At 41.6% G+C, this 17755-nt stretch overlaps 3 protein-coding genes across 3 annotated transcripts; 2 read left to right on the plus strand and 1 right to left on the minus strand.

Moving 5' to 3' along the window:
• Positions 1-1868: 1868 nt before the first annotated feature.
• On the plus strand, positions 1869-3591 carry ccno (cyclin O; the record flags this gene model as incomplete). The annotated part of the gene is made up of 3 exons (XM_080466535.1): positions 1869-2270; positions 2675-2860; positions 2953-3591. Exons 1-3 carry the CDS (start codon positions 1914-1916, stop codon positions 3589-3591), a joined length of 1182 nt encoding a protein of 393 aa, XP_080322661.1. The 5' UTR covers positions 1869-1913.
• Positions 3592-4374: 783 nt separating this feature from the next.
• On the plus strand, positions 4375-7829 carry mcidas (multiciliate differentiation and DNA synthesis associated cell cycle protein; the record flags this gene model as incomplete). The annotated part of the gene is made up of 7 exons (XM_080466536.1): positions 4375-4391; positions 5865-5935; positions 6034-6107; positions 6536-6596; positions 6690-6916; positions 7158-7268; positions 7389-7829. The coding sequence occupies 7 exons, from the start codon at positions 4375-4377 to the stop codon at positions 7827-7829; spliced, it is 1002 nt and encodes a 333-aa protein (XP_080322662.1).
• A 6529-nt stretch (positions 7830-14358) lies between these two features.
• On the minus strand, positions 14359-17286 carry gpx8 (glutathione peroxidase 8 (putative)). Its single transcript, XM_080466846.1, has 3 exons — positions 16910-17286; positions 16480-16741; positions 14359-15045 (listed from the first exon to the last, which is right to left on the minus strand). Exons 1-3 carry the CDS (start codon positions 17105-17107, stop codon positions 14882-14884), a joined length of 624 nt encoding a protein of 207 aa, XP_080322972.1. The 5' UTR covers positions 17108-17286; the 3' UTR covers positions 14359-14881.
• Positions 17287-17755: the final 469 nt, after the last annotated feature.

Below are 17755 nucleotides of genomic sequence, written 5' to 3' on the forward strand. Positions count from 1 at the left end.
AGTGCAATGCAGAGCGTTGGATGCAGTGGTGTAAAGGGCACCACCAGTAGACTCAAGAACAGTGGAAACATGTTCTCTGCAGTGATCAATCACTCTTAGCCATCTGACAATCTGATGGACAACTCTGGGTTTGGTGGTTGCAATGAGAACGGTACTTGTCTGACTACATTGCACTGTATAAAATTTGTTGGAAGGAGGATTATGATTTAGGGTTGTTTTGGGGGAGCTGGGCTCGGCCTCAGTCAAAGGAACTCTGAAAGCTTCAGTATACCAATACATTTTGGACAACTTTATGATTCTAACTTTATGGGCAAAGTTTAGAGATGGCCCCTTCCTGTTCCAATATGAGTGTAAACACAGACACCATGTACTTTACTTTACTTTCTACAACATTTCAAGGAATTCAAACATGATCTTTTTTTAATTGACGTTCCATTTTACAATTATGTTGGTGTAACAAACACTGTTAGTTTTTGAGTGTACCAACTACAATGGGTCATTTCCATTATTAGCACAGAAAGTCATCTGTTTTTGCAGAATACTCTACCAATAAAACATTCAGGTAAAAACATCTTTTTACTGTCATTGAATTACCTTTTTTCAAAATGAAGGTCAACCCTCAAATATTCTACCCTTTTTACCCAATAAATGCCATTATTTGATCATGATGTCTCTATAATTTCTTCAATTTATGGAAAATGGGGTCGTTTCTTTAAAACATCAGCCGGTTGATCAGCGACAATATTGGTTAATTTGCCAAATTGTTTTTTGTTCTCCTCTGCATCAAAATATGTTTGTGTTTTTTAAATCCCTCATTTTGTTAAAAAATGTCCAGGTGAATATCTAAAGCTACAGCTTGCAAAACAATCCTTTGAAAAAATTGGCATTTGTTTCCCCCTTCATGGCTTCTGGATGAAAAAAGAGAATGTTTTAAATGAAACTTATAGTCATTAGGAGATGTATTCTGGTCTATAAATGTTCCATTGTTTACAATGAACTGATTTTACTGGCTGAGTCTCAATTTTATAGATGATGCATAACAAATAATTACCTAAGCAAATCTATCCATTCATCTTCTTTATTGTTTTACCCAGTTGGGGATCATGTGGCACAAATCCCAGCTAATTATAGGCAAAGAGAGGGCACACCTTGGACAGTTTGCACAGAGAAATGGATGCACACACACACACACACACACACGCACACACACACACACACACACAGTCCCATTTTGGGGCAACCGCGAAACAACCTGATGCATAGCTTTTGGACTGGGGAAGGATACAGAGGAAACCCACACGCTCAGGGAGAACATGCAAACTCGAGAGGCCTGGACTTCAAACCCGCAACCTTGTGATATAACCTTTTATGATATGGAGTGTTATAAAGGACTGAGCAACTCAAATTCACCAAGATATGTGAAATTGTTCATTTATTCATTGGAACCCATTGTTTCTAAGACATTATTAGAAGAGAACAATTTGTCTTTCTTTCTATTTTCAATAGAAATTGGTGATATGTGTTGAAGTCTAACAGAGATATCAACCATGTGCATCACAAAGGTTTAGAATGATTTATATAAGTTCACAGATCTTCAGTTGTTTTTGTTATATTTTACTGTCTGTAGGACATAGAAGGGGTTAAAGTAGAGGTTTACTTGCTTTCCTTTGTTCCGTGTGAAAAAAAGGTGTGACATATGGCTGAATTCATTCTTCCAGGGGATCACTGATTGTTGAGCTCTCGTTGCCCGGGGAGACGTAGAAAACTGATCCGATAGAGCGGGGAAGACCCCGGGAAAGTGACGTCAGCTGGAGGAACTCCCCTCAGCAGGCTGCTGCAGCGGTGCTCACACACACATACACACGCACACTAGGCACCGACGTGCTCACGGGCCCCGGAGAGCGACCCTGGACATGGTTTCATTCGGCTCCGAAGCGGTTCACAAGAGGCGACGCACCAGCGGCGCGTCTCCCCGCGCAGAGGCGCTCACACCGGCACAAAAGCGACTAACAGCCCGGCACAGGAAACAAAAACTCATGTCCAAACTGGGTGACTCCGGGTTTGAGGAAGATTGGGGGACCTCTCCGCTCTCCTCTTTGGTTTCCTCCCAGGCTCGGACTGACGTCTCCCCGCTCCTTACAGGAGAGCCGGATCCTGCGCCGGGACAGCCGTCCAGCTGGTACCTCCAGTACGGAGACATCGGGTTCAAGATCCAGAGGGAGAAAGAGACGCAGTTTCATCCCTGTGAAAGCCTGGCACACCAGCCACAAGTAGGCCAGAACATTGTCTTTTCTACATAACTGTTAGACCTATTGAGTGCGTTTAACTGCACAATATGAAGTATTTTTAAAATTGACAGTCTGGAACATCAATTGCAAGGTTGCAGAGAAATCGATCAATATGAACAACCTAGTCTCAGCCTGAGTAACCTTGCCATACCACTTTAAAATAGTGCATCGAGTAATTTTACTGTAAAGAACCAAGGGTAGACAAGCACCAAGGACTGGAACTCTTGACAACAACCTGACGAATGAGGAAAAGTCACCAAGTCACTCAGGGCCATAAGAGTGGCAATATTTATTCCAGCTATGGTCACTATATTTCCATGCTTGACTTCCCCCACTTTTTTGTCCTCTCTATTTGTTGCTTGTATTAATGATGTTTTGACTTGCAGTTGACTGCAGAGGCACGCTGTAAACTGGTCAGCTGGCTCATCGGAGTACACAAACACTACGGTCTCTCCTTTGAGTGCTGCTGCCTGGCAGTGAGCATCATGGACCGGTTCCTGGCGGCCACGCCTGTCGCTGCAGACTGCTTCCAGCTCCTGGGTGTCACTGCACTTCTCCTTGCCAGTAAACAGGTTTGTCTCCAGTGTGATACAATAGATCCGAGGAGCTGATTGTGTGTATGTTTAAACAGTTTCACTCCATTGTTTTCCCTCTCTCTCTTCAGGTGGAGGTGTACTCCCCTCGAATCAGCCATCTCCTGTCATTGTGTTGTGGCGCTTTCACTAAGGAGCAGCTCTGCAACTTGGAGTGTCTTATCCTCGTCCGTCTTAACTTCAGTTTCGTCGCACCCACTCTGGCCTTTTTCCTGGACTATTACACCAGCTGCATTGAGTCTGCTCAGCTGGTGGCTGAAGATGCAAGTGATGATAGGATTTTAGAAATTATTCTAGACAGGAAGAGTCCCAGGCAGTGCAGTAAACTTGCACAAAAGGTCTGCGAGTTGAGTCTGGCAGATTACGCTTTCAACAGATACCCACCATCTCTGACCGCCGGCTGTGCAGTGAAACTAGCCAGTGAACTCCTGAAGACCAGACAAGATTCTCCAGAACACATGATTGTTCTCTCCCAGGAAGACCACATGGACAGTGTTGTGAATGAACTATGCCCAACTCCAGTTTCTGTCCACTCATGTGAGAGCCACATGCTCTCTGAGGGTGATTCTTTGAATAAGAAGGATCACTTCAGGTCTGGAGATCTGGAGAATTACAACCACAAGCTCTTCCAGGAATGCAAAGACAACCTGAAGTTGTTGGTGTCACTGAACCAGGAGATATTGGATGTAATGTCTATGTGTAACAAATGAGGCACCACTCAGGCAGTACCCAAGTGAAAAAAGTGTATTATAAAAAGGTTCAGATGAAGATTATGTTCAGAAGTCTGTTGTTTTTGCACGGTAAACCTCACATGTATACCTCATACAGTCAGATGTTAGTAACAATGGAATGTTTTACAGCTAAGTGTTCTTGTTTTGCATGTTTTATTTATTTACAATATAAATATCAATAGAGTATATCAATATATCATCATTATCTTTAAACAATTGTAATACCGAATCATTGTTTGTTTTGTATTTGCACTGAATTGATTTAATTTGATGTAATTTTTTGCATGAAGGATTTGAACAAAAGTGCTGTAATAAAAATAATTGATATTTCAAAAATAAATGATCATTGAATAAATTGAATGAATCCACTCGTCTCTTCAGAATTGACTATGAAATCATGTTTCAATTTCAGTTGTTTTTCGATGGTGTGCCTTTTGTCTCTGTGATATAAATAAGTCATTAAGAAGTGCTACAATTGTGGAAACAAGAATCAAATGAGTATAACAGAGACACCTGTGTCTATATTTAAAGCAGTGAAGTGTTGCTCCTCTATTAACCTGCTCACTTTGGTATAATAGTCCTAGACTAAATATAGACGTAGCTGTAGGTGTAGTCTGTTGATTGCACTCAGCATATTGATAGAGCTAAAAGAGAAACTTGAAGTGAAACATCTTGTATAACCACAGACAGACCCAACCCAACCCTCTGAAGGGCCCTATGCAAATGTGGACACCACCACCTCAATCTCATCTGAGCTTGAAAATGAACAATGCTGGAGGGTACAATTGTGTCATTCATTATTAGCTTTATTCATTGTAGTTGTGTTATTTACACCTTATTTCTCATACTTCTCCCATAGTTCTCAGAATCTTTGCTTTCTGGTTTTTCTGGAGGTAAAAGCATCAATGACGTCTTTGAAATCTATCTCTTGGCCAGCTTTGTTATTAATGCTAATAACTGCAAGTCCACTCAGGCTTCCCTGGGCCATTGATGAGCTGAGGCTTTATTTGTTTCTTTTAATTAATTTGATCTTGGAAAAGCTCCTCTCAGCAGAAGCAACCGATACAGAATGCAGACAATCATGAGAGCAACCCCTCGATTAAGATGTATGTTTTTGGAGAGTCATGCCATCTTTTTCTCTCAACATGTTTAAATTGTTTATTTTGGTTTTTTTTTTTTTTTTTTTTTGAAGAAAATCCCATAATGTACATACTCTTTGGGGTCCTCTGGTGGTCATCGGGGTCCGATGCACCATGCATATGTTGCATTATGCGTCGGGCCAGGACTGACCACAGAAAGGATTATTAGTTATTGTGTCGGTTTGTCTCAAGGTCAGTTGAGCCATGGTTTGTATACAGTTGCCTATATTGTTTGTAACCGAACTGTGTCAACACAGCCTGTTCAATTGAGGTTCTTTATCTGATAATCCATTACGCGTGTCAGCTCGACCTGCTGACACCTTGTCGACCACACAGGTGCATTCAGCGCAAAGAGTCAACGAGACTCACTCTTGTTTGTTTACCAGGGGCATTTGTCACGAGTGTTTACCGAACTGTCTGCTGTAATTACCCATTTCCTTTTTCACTTGCTTAAAATGTAGAAACGGGCCACGGTTTGATTAAGGTATCTTTTACGCACATTTGGAAAGAAAATAACGCACAGAATGCGCTAGTCGAGTCCAGCATTTTCAGTTGTTGATATGAAAGTTGAAAACAAATACGTCTCGAAGAATTACAGACATTTTGGGGGGGAGTTTGGTGAGTGTTAGACAGCTTTATTTAGACAGGAATACCTGGCTCTCGACCAAGGGAGGGGGAGTCTGAATCAGAGAGAAAGAGAGTTCACCCGCTGCAATGGCGCTTTTACGCGCGGTAACACTTCAACACTTCAGACCTGAAAACCGTTAGTCTGCACCAATTTAATCTCCGAGGACGCTGTCGCTCCCTGGAGACCCAACAAATCCCTTTGATTGGGTCAAAAGTATGAAACCGCGGCATGGAGGCTCGCAAACCGGGAGAAGGTCTCCTATATCAGCTCAAAATCAAACCATGCACATTTAGTTCTGAAAAAACGGAGCAATAAAGATGGAGATGAAAACAGATAGGACAGATTTCGGTGCATTTTTCCCAAACCAAATGGGGCGACAGGAAGGAAGAGCTTTAATATACAAAAAGGTATGACTTCTCTGTTTGCTATTACGCACAATATTATTCTGGAGCTGATCAAGCTATTGAAATACTCCATGCCTGCAGGATAGTGTTGGTGCCAAGAAGCAGCAGTCCAGTGACTGTGTATGTGGAACTCCCCTCCATCATTGAACAAGGTTTGCGCATTTCGGTTGAAATGACAAGCACCCGTTAAAGAATGTAAGCATAAAAGTGTGTATATCCAATTAATTGCGGTCCTGTTCTTGTGTTGCAGCTTTTTCAACCATTGCATGGGATGATGTGGAAGATAGTGCGGCCAGACAAGAGACAAACTCCCTCGGCTCTCAGGTGAGGGAGAAAAAGGATGAAAAAATGAGATATACATATCTTTCGATTTTGTAAATGTCTTGCTCCGGTTTTAACACCATCTGATAAGCTTGCTGATCTGCAGCTCGACATCCGTCTGTTAATGTTTGACAAGATGTGCTGGAATCTTGCACAAGTGGCATTGTCGTTTCTCATGACACGCTGCCCACTAATTGGTCAGACTCACAGGTGCTTTTCTTCCTCAAACTGCCTCTTTGCCACGGGTCACCCTGCGCTCATAACGCGTAACGTACAGGGGCGCGTATTGAAATGAATACCAAGACATATTCAGTAACGATGCCACACTGTCCTGCCTGGCCCTGGTGGGACTTCCAGGTAGAATTGTAATGATTTCTATATCGGCTGACAGCGACGTTCTCATGTTACTAATCTCTTTTAATCGCACACAGGTGAATGAATCAAATGCCTGCGATCAAGATTTCGGAGATTACGTGCTGGATTTTATAGCAGGTGAGACGATCATCATTATAAACGCCATCGTGAACTGAGATCTTTCAAATTCGTAACTTGCTTGAAATGTCTATTTACTGCCTGTCCTGTCAGACTCTCCTGCAACGCTGGAGAGCAGCCTGTCTCCCACTGCGCTGGTACCTTTCCAGGGATGTGTCATACCTCCACTCACACCTGACAGGAACTTCACAACAGAGGACACGCGAGTTAACTCACCCACAGAACCTGGCAACCCACGTACCCAGGATGGAGCTCCATGGAGGAATGTGGCAGAAAGTCATGGAAGTGCACTGGAATATTCAATTACAGTCAACCAAGAGGTATCTGTAATATCCATGATAAGTGTTCATAAGGGGGGGCTTTTATTTAGGGATTCTGAAAACAATAGAATGTATGAATGTGTGGTATGAATGTGTGGTTGTCCTCTCCCTGTGTGACCTGTCCACGGTGTTCCCTGTCTTCACCCAGTGTCAGGAAGGTGGATGTATTGATGAACTTGGTAATGAAGAAGTCTCAAACTGGAAAGCTTCGCTGATCAGAATTTGCTATTTACGTTTGCAGCTTCACCAGACTCTTCACAGAAAACAAGGAGAGATTGTCTCTTTTGAGGAGAAAAATGTCCACCTCAGGCAGCTGGCCAATCGAGCAAAGCACCTGGCCTCAGTCCTTGAGGTGAGTACACCACTGAAGATAAACACATTCACATTTTCATAACATACAATCCAACTTTTTTATTCTTATAAATTGACTTTCATGTTCATTTCTGGTGATGGATTGGCTCTTTTGTTTTAGAAACTGATGACAGTGAAAGACTCAAAAATAGGAGACGCAGTGATGCCCTGCAGTGAAAAACCTTCCCTGAGTCCCTGTAAGCGGCAGCGGTTGGATGAAGGCTATGAAACAGAGACCTCGGACTCGGTGGAGGATATGCTACGAGACGTCAGCACACGGTGTAATGCTGTCCTGCACAGCTGCTCCGCTGGAACAGGGCAGCAGCAGAAGTCTGACCCAATACGCATGCACGGTGCATTCTCAGGCCTACAGACGTCTATAGTGAAAGACTGCAGTGAGACGTTTGGTGGAGCAGAAGCTGCAGAGAGGATCTCATCCTTCAGAACCTCTATCAGAGAGCACAGCACTATAAGGACTCAAGCCTTTCCTCACGGACATGCGTTTACCTCCAGCACTCAGCAGGGTGGATACCGCTTTCGCTGGGTTCCCAACCACAGCTGAGCCCGGGGATTAAAGTTGATTGAGCGAAAGGCTGCCATGTGGTTCAAGTGAATGATATGAAGGTGATATAAGCCTGTTCGGGACTGGATGGAAGTGTGGGTGGGCACCAGCTGTTGAAGCTTAACCAATAATCTCTAGTGTTATCAGTGAATGATTACATGACGTCTTCCTCAGGTAGCTTGTCAGGAAATAATACTGCCCAAGCTGTTTACATTGTGTTTCTGTTTACATGCCTCAGCGCTGTTGTTTATTTTAATCAGGCAGCCTCCTTTTTGCCACAGAAAATAAAAATGCTTTTTCAAGTTTCGGGAATTGTGTGTGTTTTATTTTTGATTTTTAAGTGTGCCTTGTTTAGAACTACAAACTACAAAGTTAAGGAGAGTTAAGAAAAGTGATCTTGAAGTCAAATGGAAAGAAACTGTCTCCAGTGTGAACTTTCCTTGTTTGAGCAGTGAAACAGAGGTAACCCCCTGACCTGCTTTGAGAAACAGTGACTTCCTTTTCTTTTGTCCCCGTCTGATTGACTGTGTGGTCTGAAAAAAAAGAGGGGCACTGAGTCATGGTGCAATGCAGCCAACATCCTTGTTCGTATCCTTTTTGGAAATTCAAACAAAGTTTTTGGGTCTCGATTGCAAAACGTCTGAACCAACGTTTGTTTTAGGAAGACCTTTTTCAGAGAAAGAAGCGTCACATTAATGTTTCATATTTCATCACAAACCATAATTACAAATTGAAGGACAATGAATCAAAGTAAGCAGAAAACAGCCTTAACTTCAAATATAACTTTTAAAGAGGTGACCTTCTGACCTTGAGGCATCTCTGTTCTTATCGTCTCTTAAGCTCATGCTGAAATCTTTCAGCTGTAAATCGTGGATGAATCTCATCGATGCAGAACAACTTTTAAGTTACACACGTTTAAACTCCAGGATCTTGAACTGGTTTGTGTCAAAGCGGAGGCATCAGTGCAGCCTCCAGGATGAAAACAACATAGAGCACTGCTGCTGTCGAGAATATCACTTTAACAGAGCAAACAAGACCTTGATAAAGAAGTTCATCGAACTTCTTCATGATAAATTTACAGGAGTAGTTAATATGTAAAACATAAATTTCAAAAAAGGTTTATAATCAGTCCTTGGAAAAACATGAAGTAAATACAATCTTTGACAGTTTCTTAAGGATGTTTCATTGAGTGATTGCAATACTTAAGCAGTTGTTAGGCTCCACCGGTAAAATAGGCTGCTCATTAAATTACTTTTTCCATGAATCTGCTTAAACATAAAAAGAAAAAAAAAAAGTTTTCTTCAGCACAGCATAGAGAAAACAGAGGCATTAATTATTGATCTGGACCCAAACAATGTCACAGCATCTTGGCTGTCGATCATAAAATACAGGCGTCGTCTTCAGAAAAGAGAGTGTTCTTTTAGAAGCAATCACTAACCCTCGCTTCACATGAATCTGAGCACAGGATCTTTTCTATGCTGAACTGGCATCTTCCTCCTGTCATCCTCACAATTCAAAGATATATTTGTTGATAACTAACATAGAAATTAGCATAGTTATGACTTTAGATTTTGTATGCTTCCTCACCCAACCTATAAAACAAAGGTTTGTTTGACTGTCCTATCTCGTTTAAAATGTAAAATCCATGAGGGGTGTTCTTGTTTGTGCCCCCTCTGAATTCCCTCTGGCTGGCTGGCTTGATTTTTTTGATAGCATTAAAAACTGCCCATAAAATATAAAATCAAAGACGCCTTTTCCTGATTTTACTCTTCACATAACAACTGTGTCATTGACCGAGCTCTGCTTCATCCACTTTTGGTCTGAAGGGAACCTGAGCGAATCCCAGATGACTGGAGTTTGGGAACTCTGACAAGTTATCTAGTCCATCACAGGGAAAACAGAGAAACAGATAATTATATTTTCACACCTACAGGCAATTAACCTAAATTGCATGTTTTTGGAGGATTGGGGGAAAAAAACCCACAGAAGGAAATCAGACTTGAACTGGAGATGGTTTTGCTGTTAGGATATACTTTCCTGTATGTCCTGTGTAAAATAATCTAATTAATATTGTATATTGCTATTAGCAGTTTCTTTTGGTCCTATTATTTGTCATCTGATGCTGACAGATAGATAGATAGATAGATAGATAGATAGATAGATAGATAGATAGATAGATAGATAGATAGATAGATAGATAGATAGATAGATAGATAGATAGATAGATAGATAGATAGATAGATAGATAGATAGAGTTGTTGAACCCTTTAAACTGCAGCTGCCAACGTAAAATCAGTCAGCACACTAAAGCTCAAGCCTCTTAGTAACCACAAACTGTCAGTCTCGCTTTTCAACCACTTTTCCTGCAAACAAATGTCATTGACCTTCAGCATGAAGGCGCAGAGAGCCGAGCCTTAAGCTGGCTGTGACACATTTGACCGGTTAAACTGCCGCCAAACTGCGGGGGACAATGCGGGAGGGAAAAAGAAAATACAAGCCACAATGAGTTTCTACGGTGACCAAAGCCAAACCTGGAGGGAGGCTGGAAACCAGACAGAGTCCCGCGGGAAACATTGTGGAGGGGCGCAAAAAAACAAGAAAACAAAAAAAAAAAAGTATTAATTGATGTTTCTTAAGGAGAGCTACTGGTGGTGCCTGGTGGGCAGGATTACAGACTAGAAGACCATTTATTTTTTTATTTTTTTATTTTCAATGTACATCTGAATTGGGTTCGACTGTTTAATATTTAATGATAAAGAAATAATTTGAAAGATATATTCTCTTTAAATTGCATTAAACATTTCACATTGGGCAGCATTTATTAATTTTTTTTAATGATTTTTGTGTTTAGTGTTGAACCAGCAGAGGAGGGGCACTTGGCTCCCTGCTGCCCACTGATGAAGCACCTGTCCCGCGGTGGCAGGCTCGAGCTCGGGGCGTGAGCGCATATGGAAGTGACAGGTGGCCAGAACGTGCGGCCCGCGCGCGCCGCTCGGCCCACTTAGCGCCATAGCAGCGAGTCCCGCGAAACACCCGCAAATCCGCGTCATTGTTACCTGAAGAGCAATCTCTGCGCGTGCAGGTCGAGCTCACATACACAATGGTTTTGTACCGGTTTAGTTGGAAAAGTCAATTTACTGCCTGGTTGTAAATTAATCCTGTAAATAACAACAAACAATAACAGAATAGAAGAGATTTCAACTGTTTTGCTGAACTTTATGCATAGACAGATATTATAATACAATAATAATCAAATAATAATCAGAGTAGGTATACACGTATTTCTGGGGGGAAATTACAATTAAACAATGTCGGTATTTAAAAAAAATAACATCAATCAATATATATTTGGGTGGGTTAGTTTGTTTCTTATATACTATATGTAGCCTGGGTTCAACTGTTCCAAACATGGATGAAATTCATTGAGAACTAAAACTGATCAAATACAAAAAGTGATAAAATTTGGACTAAATAACGGAATTAGAGATTAATGTCGATTTTCTTGAATTATAAAGAATAAAATAGTTACAAATGTGTTTATATGCAATACATCTGGTGTTATTATTTGATTGAATTACAAAGGAAAGTAACTTTTCAGGTTTATTGTAACATTTCTAAGATGCATCAAAATTCTTGATAGGTTGTTCATTTTTAGAATAATTGCACTGTTCGAAGAGATGAAAGGATTTCGACAGCATTACATTCATTTATAAGAAATGAAAAGAAAATTCACAAAGGTCTTCACGCAACACGTCCCCTGTTTGGTTGCTTGACATTTTTTCCAAACGTATACTCATCTTTGAATTATTGAATGTTTTTTTTCCCCAGTAACTAATAACAGAGGACATGATGCTGCATTGGCGGGATGTGATCAAACAGTGTAAACAGCACTGTCCTCACAATGTCAATCAGTACGTCCTTGTCCTGATCAGATGATTACACTGCCGCCTTCACCTTTACAGCCTTACCGCGCAGCTCTTTCTGCTTTGTCGTTTGTTTCCAGGAGAAACGAAGACGCAGAAGAAACCGTCAATTGAGGTGAGTCTTCTTAAGTAAACAGAAAAAAAAACAAAACAAAAAAAAAACCGGGGGTGTGGGCGCCAATAGCAGCGCAGAGGACGGAGCTTCCCGCTCCGCTTTGCGCCTGGAGACAGTATTTAGGAGCAGGCGGCAGCAGAGGAGGCGACAGGTGCGCCGGGCAGGCATGGCCCGCAGAGAAGCACCGGGAACCGGAGGAAGAGGAGGGTGTTTCAAATGATGAGAAGTGGAAATGTGGTTGAAACGCACACATGGAGACGAAAACAAATGAGTGAGTACACTGTAATGATAGGTCAGTGATTATTTGGGGATTTGTGTCACTTTTGGTCAATATAGCTGTTGTTGGTGTTGCTACTAGGCAACACACCTCAAACATTAAACACAAGCCTGTGTCTTTTTGGTTGTAACTCCCTAAACTTGCTTAGATCAACAGCCGAATGTATGTTATCGCATGTTGATGAGATAAACAGTATTAGTATGTTATTTATACAAATACCTCTTAATCACATTGATGATCAAAGTGTCCTCAACTTTAATATTATTGACAAGTACATCATTGAAACAATAACAACTTAACTGTCACTGACAATATATTTTGTTGATTTTTTTTCTTTTTTATGTGTTTGTTTTTTTACAGTTGCCAATCATTTCTATACAGATTTGAACTTGATCTATGTAGGATTACTTTGGACCCATAGAGGGCGCTATGGTCCCCATGTTATTGAGGAACTGGAGGGGGATTTAAAGGTCCTGTTCTCGGTAGAGGGCAGTGACGAAGATCCCCACGGTGAGAATAAGAAATGATTTAAGACTTGAAGACTTTAAACTCCGTGTAGATGCACACCTGTCGTTTTCTATTGAGTCTGTACAAGAGTAAAAATGTATTTAATGACCATCAACAATGCATAACAATCAAAAGAACAAAGGACAATTATACCAAACTTGATTAATGATTCATCCGAATCCATTAAAAATTTCAAAATTGAAACTTTACTTGGGAAACTCCTGACTTTTCTACTCGGTGGTGTAATGGTTGGCAGTCTCACCTTACAATGGTTCTATTCAGGCCTCGTGGGCCTTTCTGCGAGGAGTTTGCGCGTTCTCCCTATACATATATCGCCTTATTCTCACAGCCTAAAAAACATGCATATAAGATTCGTTTGTGACGGTGGGTCTGCCTCGTGGTGGCTGCCGACCAGTACAGAATGTCACCTGTCTTTGTGACTCTCCACTTAAAAATGGATGGAGGAGTAATTATGACCTTTGGTAAAAACTGAAAAAAAAAAACAAAAAAAAAAACATTTCATGAAATACTCAAGACTTACAAGCTAAAAGTATAAGCTAGAAATTGGAGTTTTATAGTTTGAACTGGTTTGAAACAGGTTTTTAAAAACCTCTCTATTGAAAGTATGTGACATGTACTTGTACAAGAAATCTGTTAAAGTTTCATGTTTCTTTTTATGTTCAGGATGATGCCGAAAGATTTCACTGGAAAGAGGAGGCCGTGTCCCTTCAAGGTAAGAGGGGCTAAAAAATAAATAAATCTGCCCATCTTGCATTATTTTGAATTATCTGCGCTGGTGGTGACGGTGGGGCAGTGTCTTGCTGCTGGCTGTGCTGTTTGACTGACAGCTCTCAGCGGCACTCCTCACTGCTGCTGCTTCCTCCCATCATAACTCAACATAACTCATCTGTGGATAAAAAGCCCAAGAGGAATAGCTTATTTTTATGAATGACAAAACCTTCACTTTTACAACGTCGACTAATCCGAGCCCCTGAGGAGCGTGACTAGTGGGGAGGCAGTGTAATGTTAGCTGACCATTTCTTTTTGCCAGCTCACACTGCTCTGCTACTCCAACAGTTACACCTGACGACACTGAATACAGAGGAGGGTGAAACTAGTTTTTATAGAAGTAAAACCGTTTTAAAACTGAATAACTGCAAGTGTGATGTGGAAAAACCTAAAATCATAAAATAAATTTTCGTCCAAAGCCATAGATATTAAATCTATAGGCAACAACAGCAGTTCTCAATATTACCTAAAAAAAAATAAAAATGGAACAAAGCAGGAGTGCAATGTGACCTACAACTTGAAATGCTTGAAAAAAAAACAACTGAAAATAGAGTTTGATTAGAACTACATGATCAGGATGCATTTCAAAAGTGAAGCCGTTTGTCTGCCAGCTCGTTGTGGATGTCTGGGAGGCAGTGTCTTGTTAGCTGGTTGACTATTTGTGTGCCAGCTTACCTGCTTCTGCCCTCCAGCTGCCCATTCAACCTACACCAACAGGGGCACCTGTAGCAGATCACAACTGGTGTTGCACGTCTAAAACAACTGGATTTTTAAAAATATTTTTCACAGTCATTTACAAGTTTCATAAGCGTTCAGATTGAGGGGGAATCCTCCCACACACACAGAAAGGGCTGAATATCATTAAAGAATGATGTCACTATGATCCCATAAGAAACTGGAAGAAAATATTCAAAACCCATCGTTCAGATCATTCTGAAATAAAATTTATTGATGGATATACTGCATGTTGCAGAACTCACGGTGCTCAAATCAGTCAAAGGGCGTTTTGTCAACCAGACACTGTTTTTGATGTAAATGTTAAAAAGATTACATTTCATATTCTTTTATTCGTTGCACGGTGGAGAAATTTCAGACGGTACACACTATGGTACAAAGGACACAATCAGGAAAAGTGAGATTTTAAAAAAGAAGAACAGACTCATCAATCCTTCAGCTACAGCAACGGTCATCATGAGGAATGTGTCTGTAACCACACTCCTACAAATAGAATTACACAAACACTGCGGCCCGGCCTTCAATCCCCGTCATTCCTTGCCTTTGTGACCGGCACTAGTGGTCTTCCTACGTGTCTTTCTGGAGCAAGATGTGTCCCACCTGCACTCACTGTTAAACACCGTTGGACAGTAAACTGGCTCCGAGCTCTGGAAGTTTAGGATGCACAGAGTGCAGCAGTATGTCCATTCTCCATCAAGGCGTGCCATCATAGCTCCACGCGCTTCTTCAGGATGATCTGTCGCACCAGCGCCGTGGCCTCCTGTCGGATCTTCTCCATGGGCTCGTCCGTTCGCCAGAATCGCTCCACTTTCCCCTCGGGATTCACCAGAAACTTCCAGAAGTTCCACTTTGGGACTTTCTGGACAGAATCTGAAAAGCGCAGATTCGGTACATTTTACTTTAATTCATCCAAATTTTACATCACAAACCTTGGCGACTTTAGAAATACAGTTTTACGACTGGCTTGGACTAGATGGGTCGCATAAATACAACCAGACAAACCTGAGAGTAGGAGCCATTGTTATTAATAAATAATTAATTTGTAATTAATAAATACAATTTTGTGAAGCCATACAAAACAGTATAATCTGAAAAACTAGGTGAACAAAAAAAAATCTATATTAAATCATTATACAGGAGTATTTTAGGTGTATGTCCCATCAAAGACAATGAGGATAACAGATAATGGAGTTTCATATTAATTTAATAATAGTATAAGCATGTTAAGGACAACCTTCTGCTTAAAGATGTAATCAAGCCGTGAACTAATGAGTCAGTAAGTATAACAAGCAGTTCTGTGCATATTTGGTAGGACTGTCTTATTACGCTTTCTTTCTAACCCCTTGTTAAAAATCAAACATTACAGTTTATCCACTTTGAAGAAGGCGGCCTATGGATGAACTTTAGTATCTGACACTGCAGTGCACATTTTGAAAAGTATTGTACTTTAATCTTGTCTTTGTTCGTGAGTCATCAACACAAATGTATGTAGAATTGTGCGGTAGTACTACCACAATAGAGATAGAATGTTTTCTAATATTAACTGGGTAAAAAAAAAAGAGTCCATACATAGAAATCAGCAATAATCCCAAAACTCCAATCTAAAACCTTCCTGACTGAGGCTCCAATGTGGCTCGCTGAACCATCAAGCATAGTGTAAAAAATTCATTATGATTTTTGGACATTTCATTCTACTTTGCAGCAGAAGGTTTCAATAAAAGTGTCTTTATGTTGAGATTGTACAAAGTTTCCGTATTAATTGTTTGGCTTTTGCGAAAACATTGACATTCTCATTAAGTATACTTGTGCAACTACAATTTTAGCTTGATGCCAGTTTTCCTGTAATTTCATTATAAAAACATTGCAAATCATATTTTGAATAAAAAAATAAGGTTCTCGTTCACTCTCTCTCTCTAAAAATCTGTCAGATTAATCACACAAACATCTAATTTGAACATAAAACAATTAGGTCTAAATCTTTATACTTATAGTTTGATAAAAAAAAAAAAAAAAAGTCTTTCACAACAAAAATAGCAAAGAAAGTTCACCTACAGACTGAGGTCAAATAATGAGCCAGATCTGCTCCATCTTCAGGTTATGATCAATGTTTTTAGAATATCTGTGCACGTAAAACATTGTTTTATTAATTTATTGCATTAAAGAACACATTATAGCTTTATAAATAATGCAACATCATGTTGTCTTGCTTTAGTTTTAACATATTTAGGTGTAAGCTGAGGTGTTTTTATGATGACACAGAATCACAGAGAAGTGGTCCGGCTGGGTCGGTCCTGCTCTTCTAACCTGTGAGGAACTTGAAGGCAGGCTCTGCCTCCGAGCCCATTATTTTGATTTTGCTGAAAAAGGGGAAGGTGGTTCCGTAGGTGGACTTGGCGAGAGCCTCGATGTCCCGGCCGCTGCCGCTCTCGGTGCCGCCGAACTGTCCGCAGGGGAAGGCCAGCACGTTGAAGTGCGAGGTGCCCAGCTCCCGGTGGAGCTCCTGCAGAGCCCGGTAGTTGGCCTCCGTCTGCTCGCTGCGACTCGCCACGTTTACAACCAGAGAGACCTGAGCAAAGGGGGGCAGAGCAGGCCGCAGTCAGCGGGGGGACCTTCCCCGGAAATCACAGTTTGCCAAAGAAAACCCCGCCGGGACACCGAGCGGTGAGAGAGTTAGACGGAGTTTGCAGGCATTAATGAGGCGAAGCTGGAAGGAGACGCGACGATGTGGACAGACCTTCCCTCGGTACTTCTCCAGAGACACCGTCCTCCCCCGCGCGTCCTTCACCTCGAAGGAGTAGAAGTCCCTCGGCTTCACGAGCTGCGTCTGCAGGAGGAACAGACACCCCACGCCGACTGTCATGCTCAGCAGGACCCCCAGCTTTCTGGCTTTGGGGTTGGAGGACCTGGTAGGGTAGCCCCCTAAAGCCTCCATCTTGGAGGGGGACGAACGAGCCGCGGAGCCGCCTGGGCGGGGAGTCCCGCTCCGTCGTCCCGGGGCGGAGGAAGTCTGGAGGAAGTGTGGAGGAGGTCCGGAGGAGGTCCAGAGAAGGTCCGGAGGAGGGAGCTCCGCCGCCTTAGCATCAAAACAAAGAGACTTACATCATCAAAATGAAAAACAGCGGTGTCAAACATAAGGGCTGTGGACCAAAACCGGTCAAGAAGCTCCAATCCGGGGTCCCCCAAACCACCAAGCAAATTGTAAACATTTACAAGAAAACATAGATTAAAAAAAAAAGATGTCTTAAGAGTCGCAGAAACAACATAACAGAGGGCCTGTTTACACAACAACATTTTGAAAAAGCTAAATTCCCTTCGCATTGTGGGTCTCCGTTTATAGGAAAATGGTGGCAGGAGACACTGAAAATGCAACTTTTTGAAAACTGCTCCTCGGGTGCAACTTCTCAAAAAATGTTTAGTCTCAGAGGAAACCTTGGGGAACATTTCTGCCTCATAATGTGCAGTTTTCTTTCAGTCTGACTTCCTCCCACCATCCAAAACAAGCATTTGTGGTTAATTGGAGGCTCTAAATCAGCTGGAATTTGTCCTAGTCCGCTTGTGTACTTCCGATTGTCTTTGGCAA

The sequence above is a fragment of the Lipophrys pholis genome (genome assembly GCF_963383615.2).
Source record: "Lipophrys pholis genome assembly, chromosome: 7".
NCBI lineage: Eukaryota > Metazoa > Chordata > Actinopteri > Blenniiformes > Blenniidae > Lipophrys > Lipophrys pholis.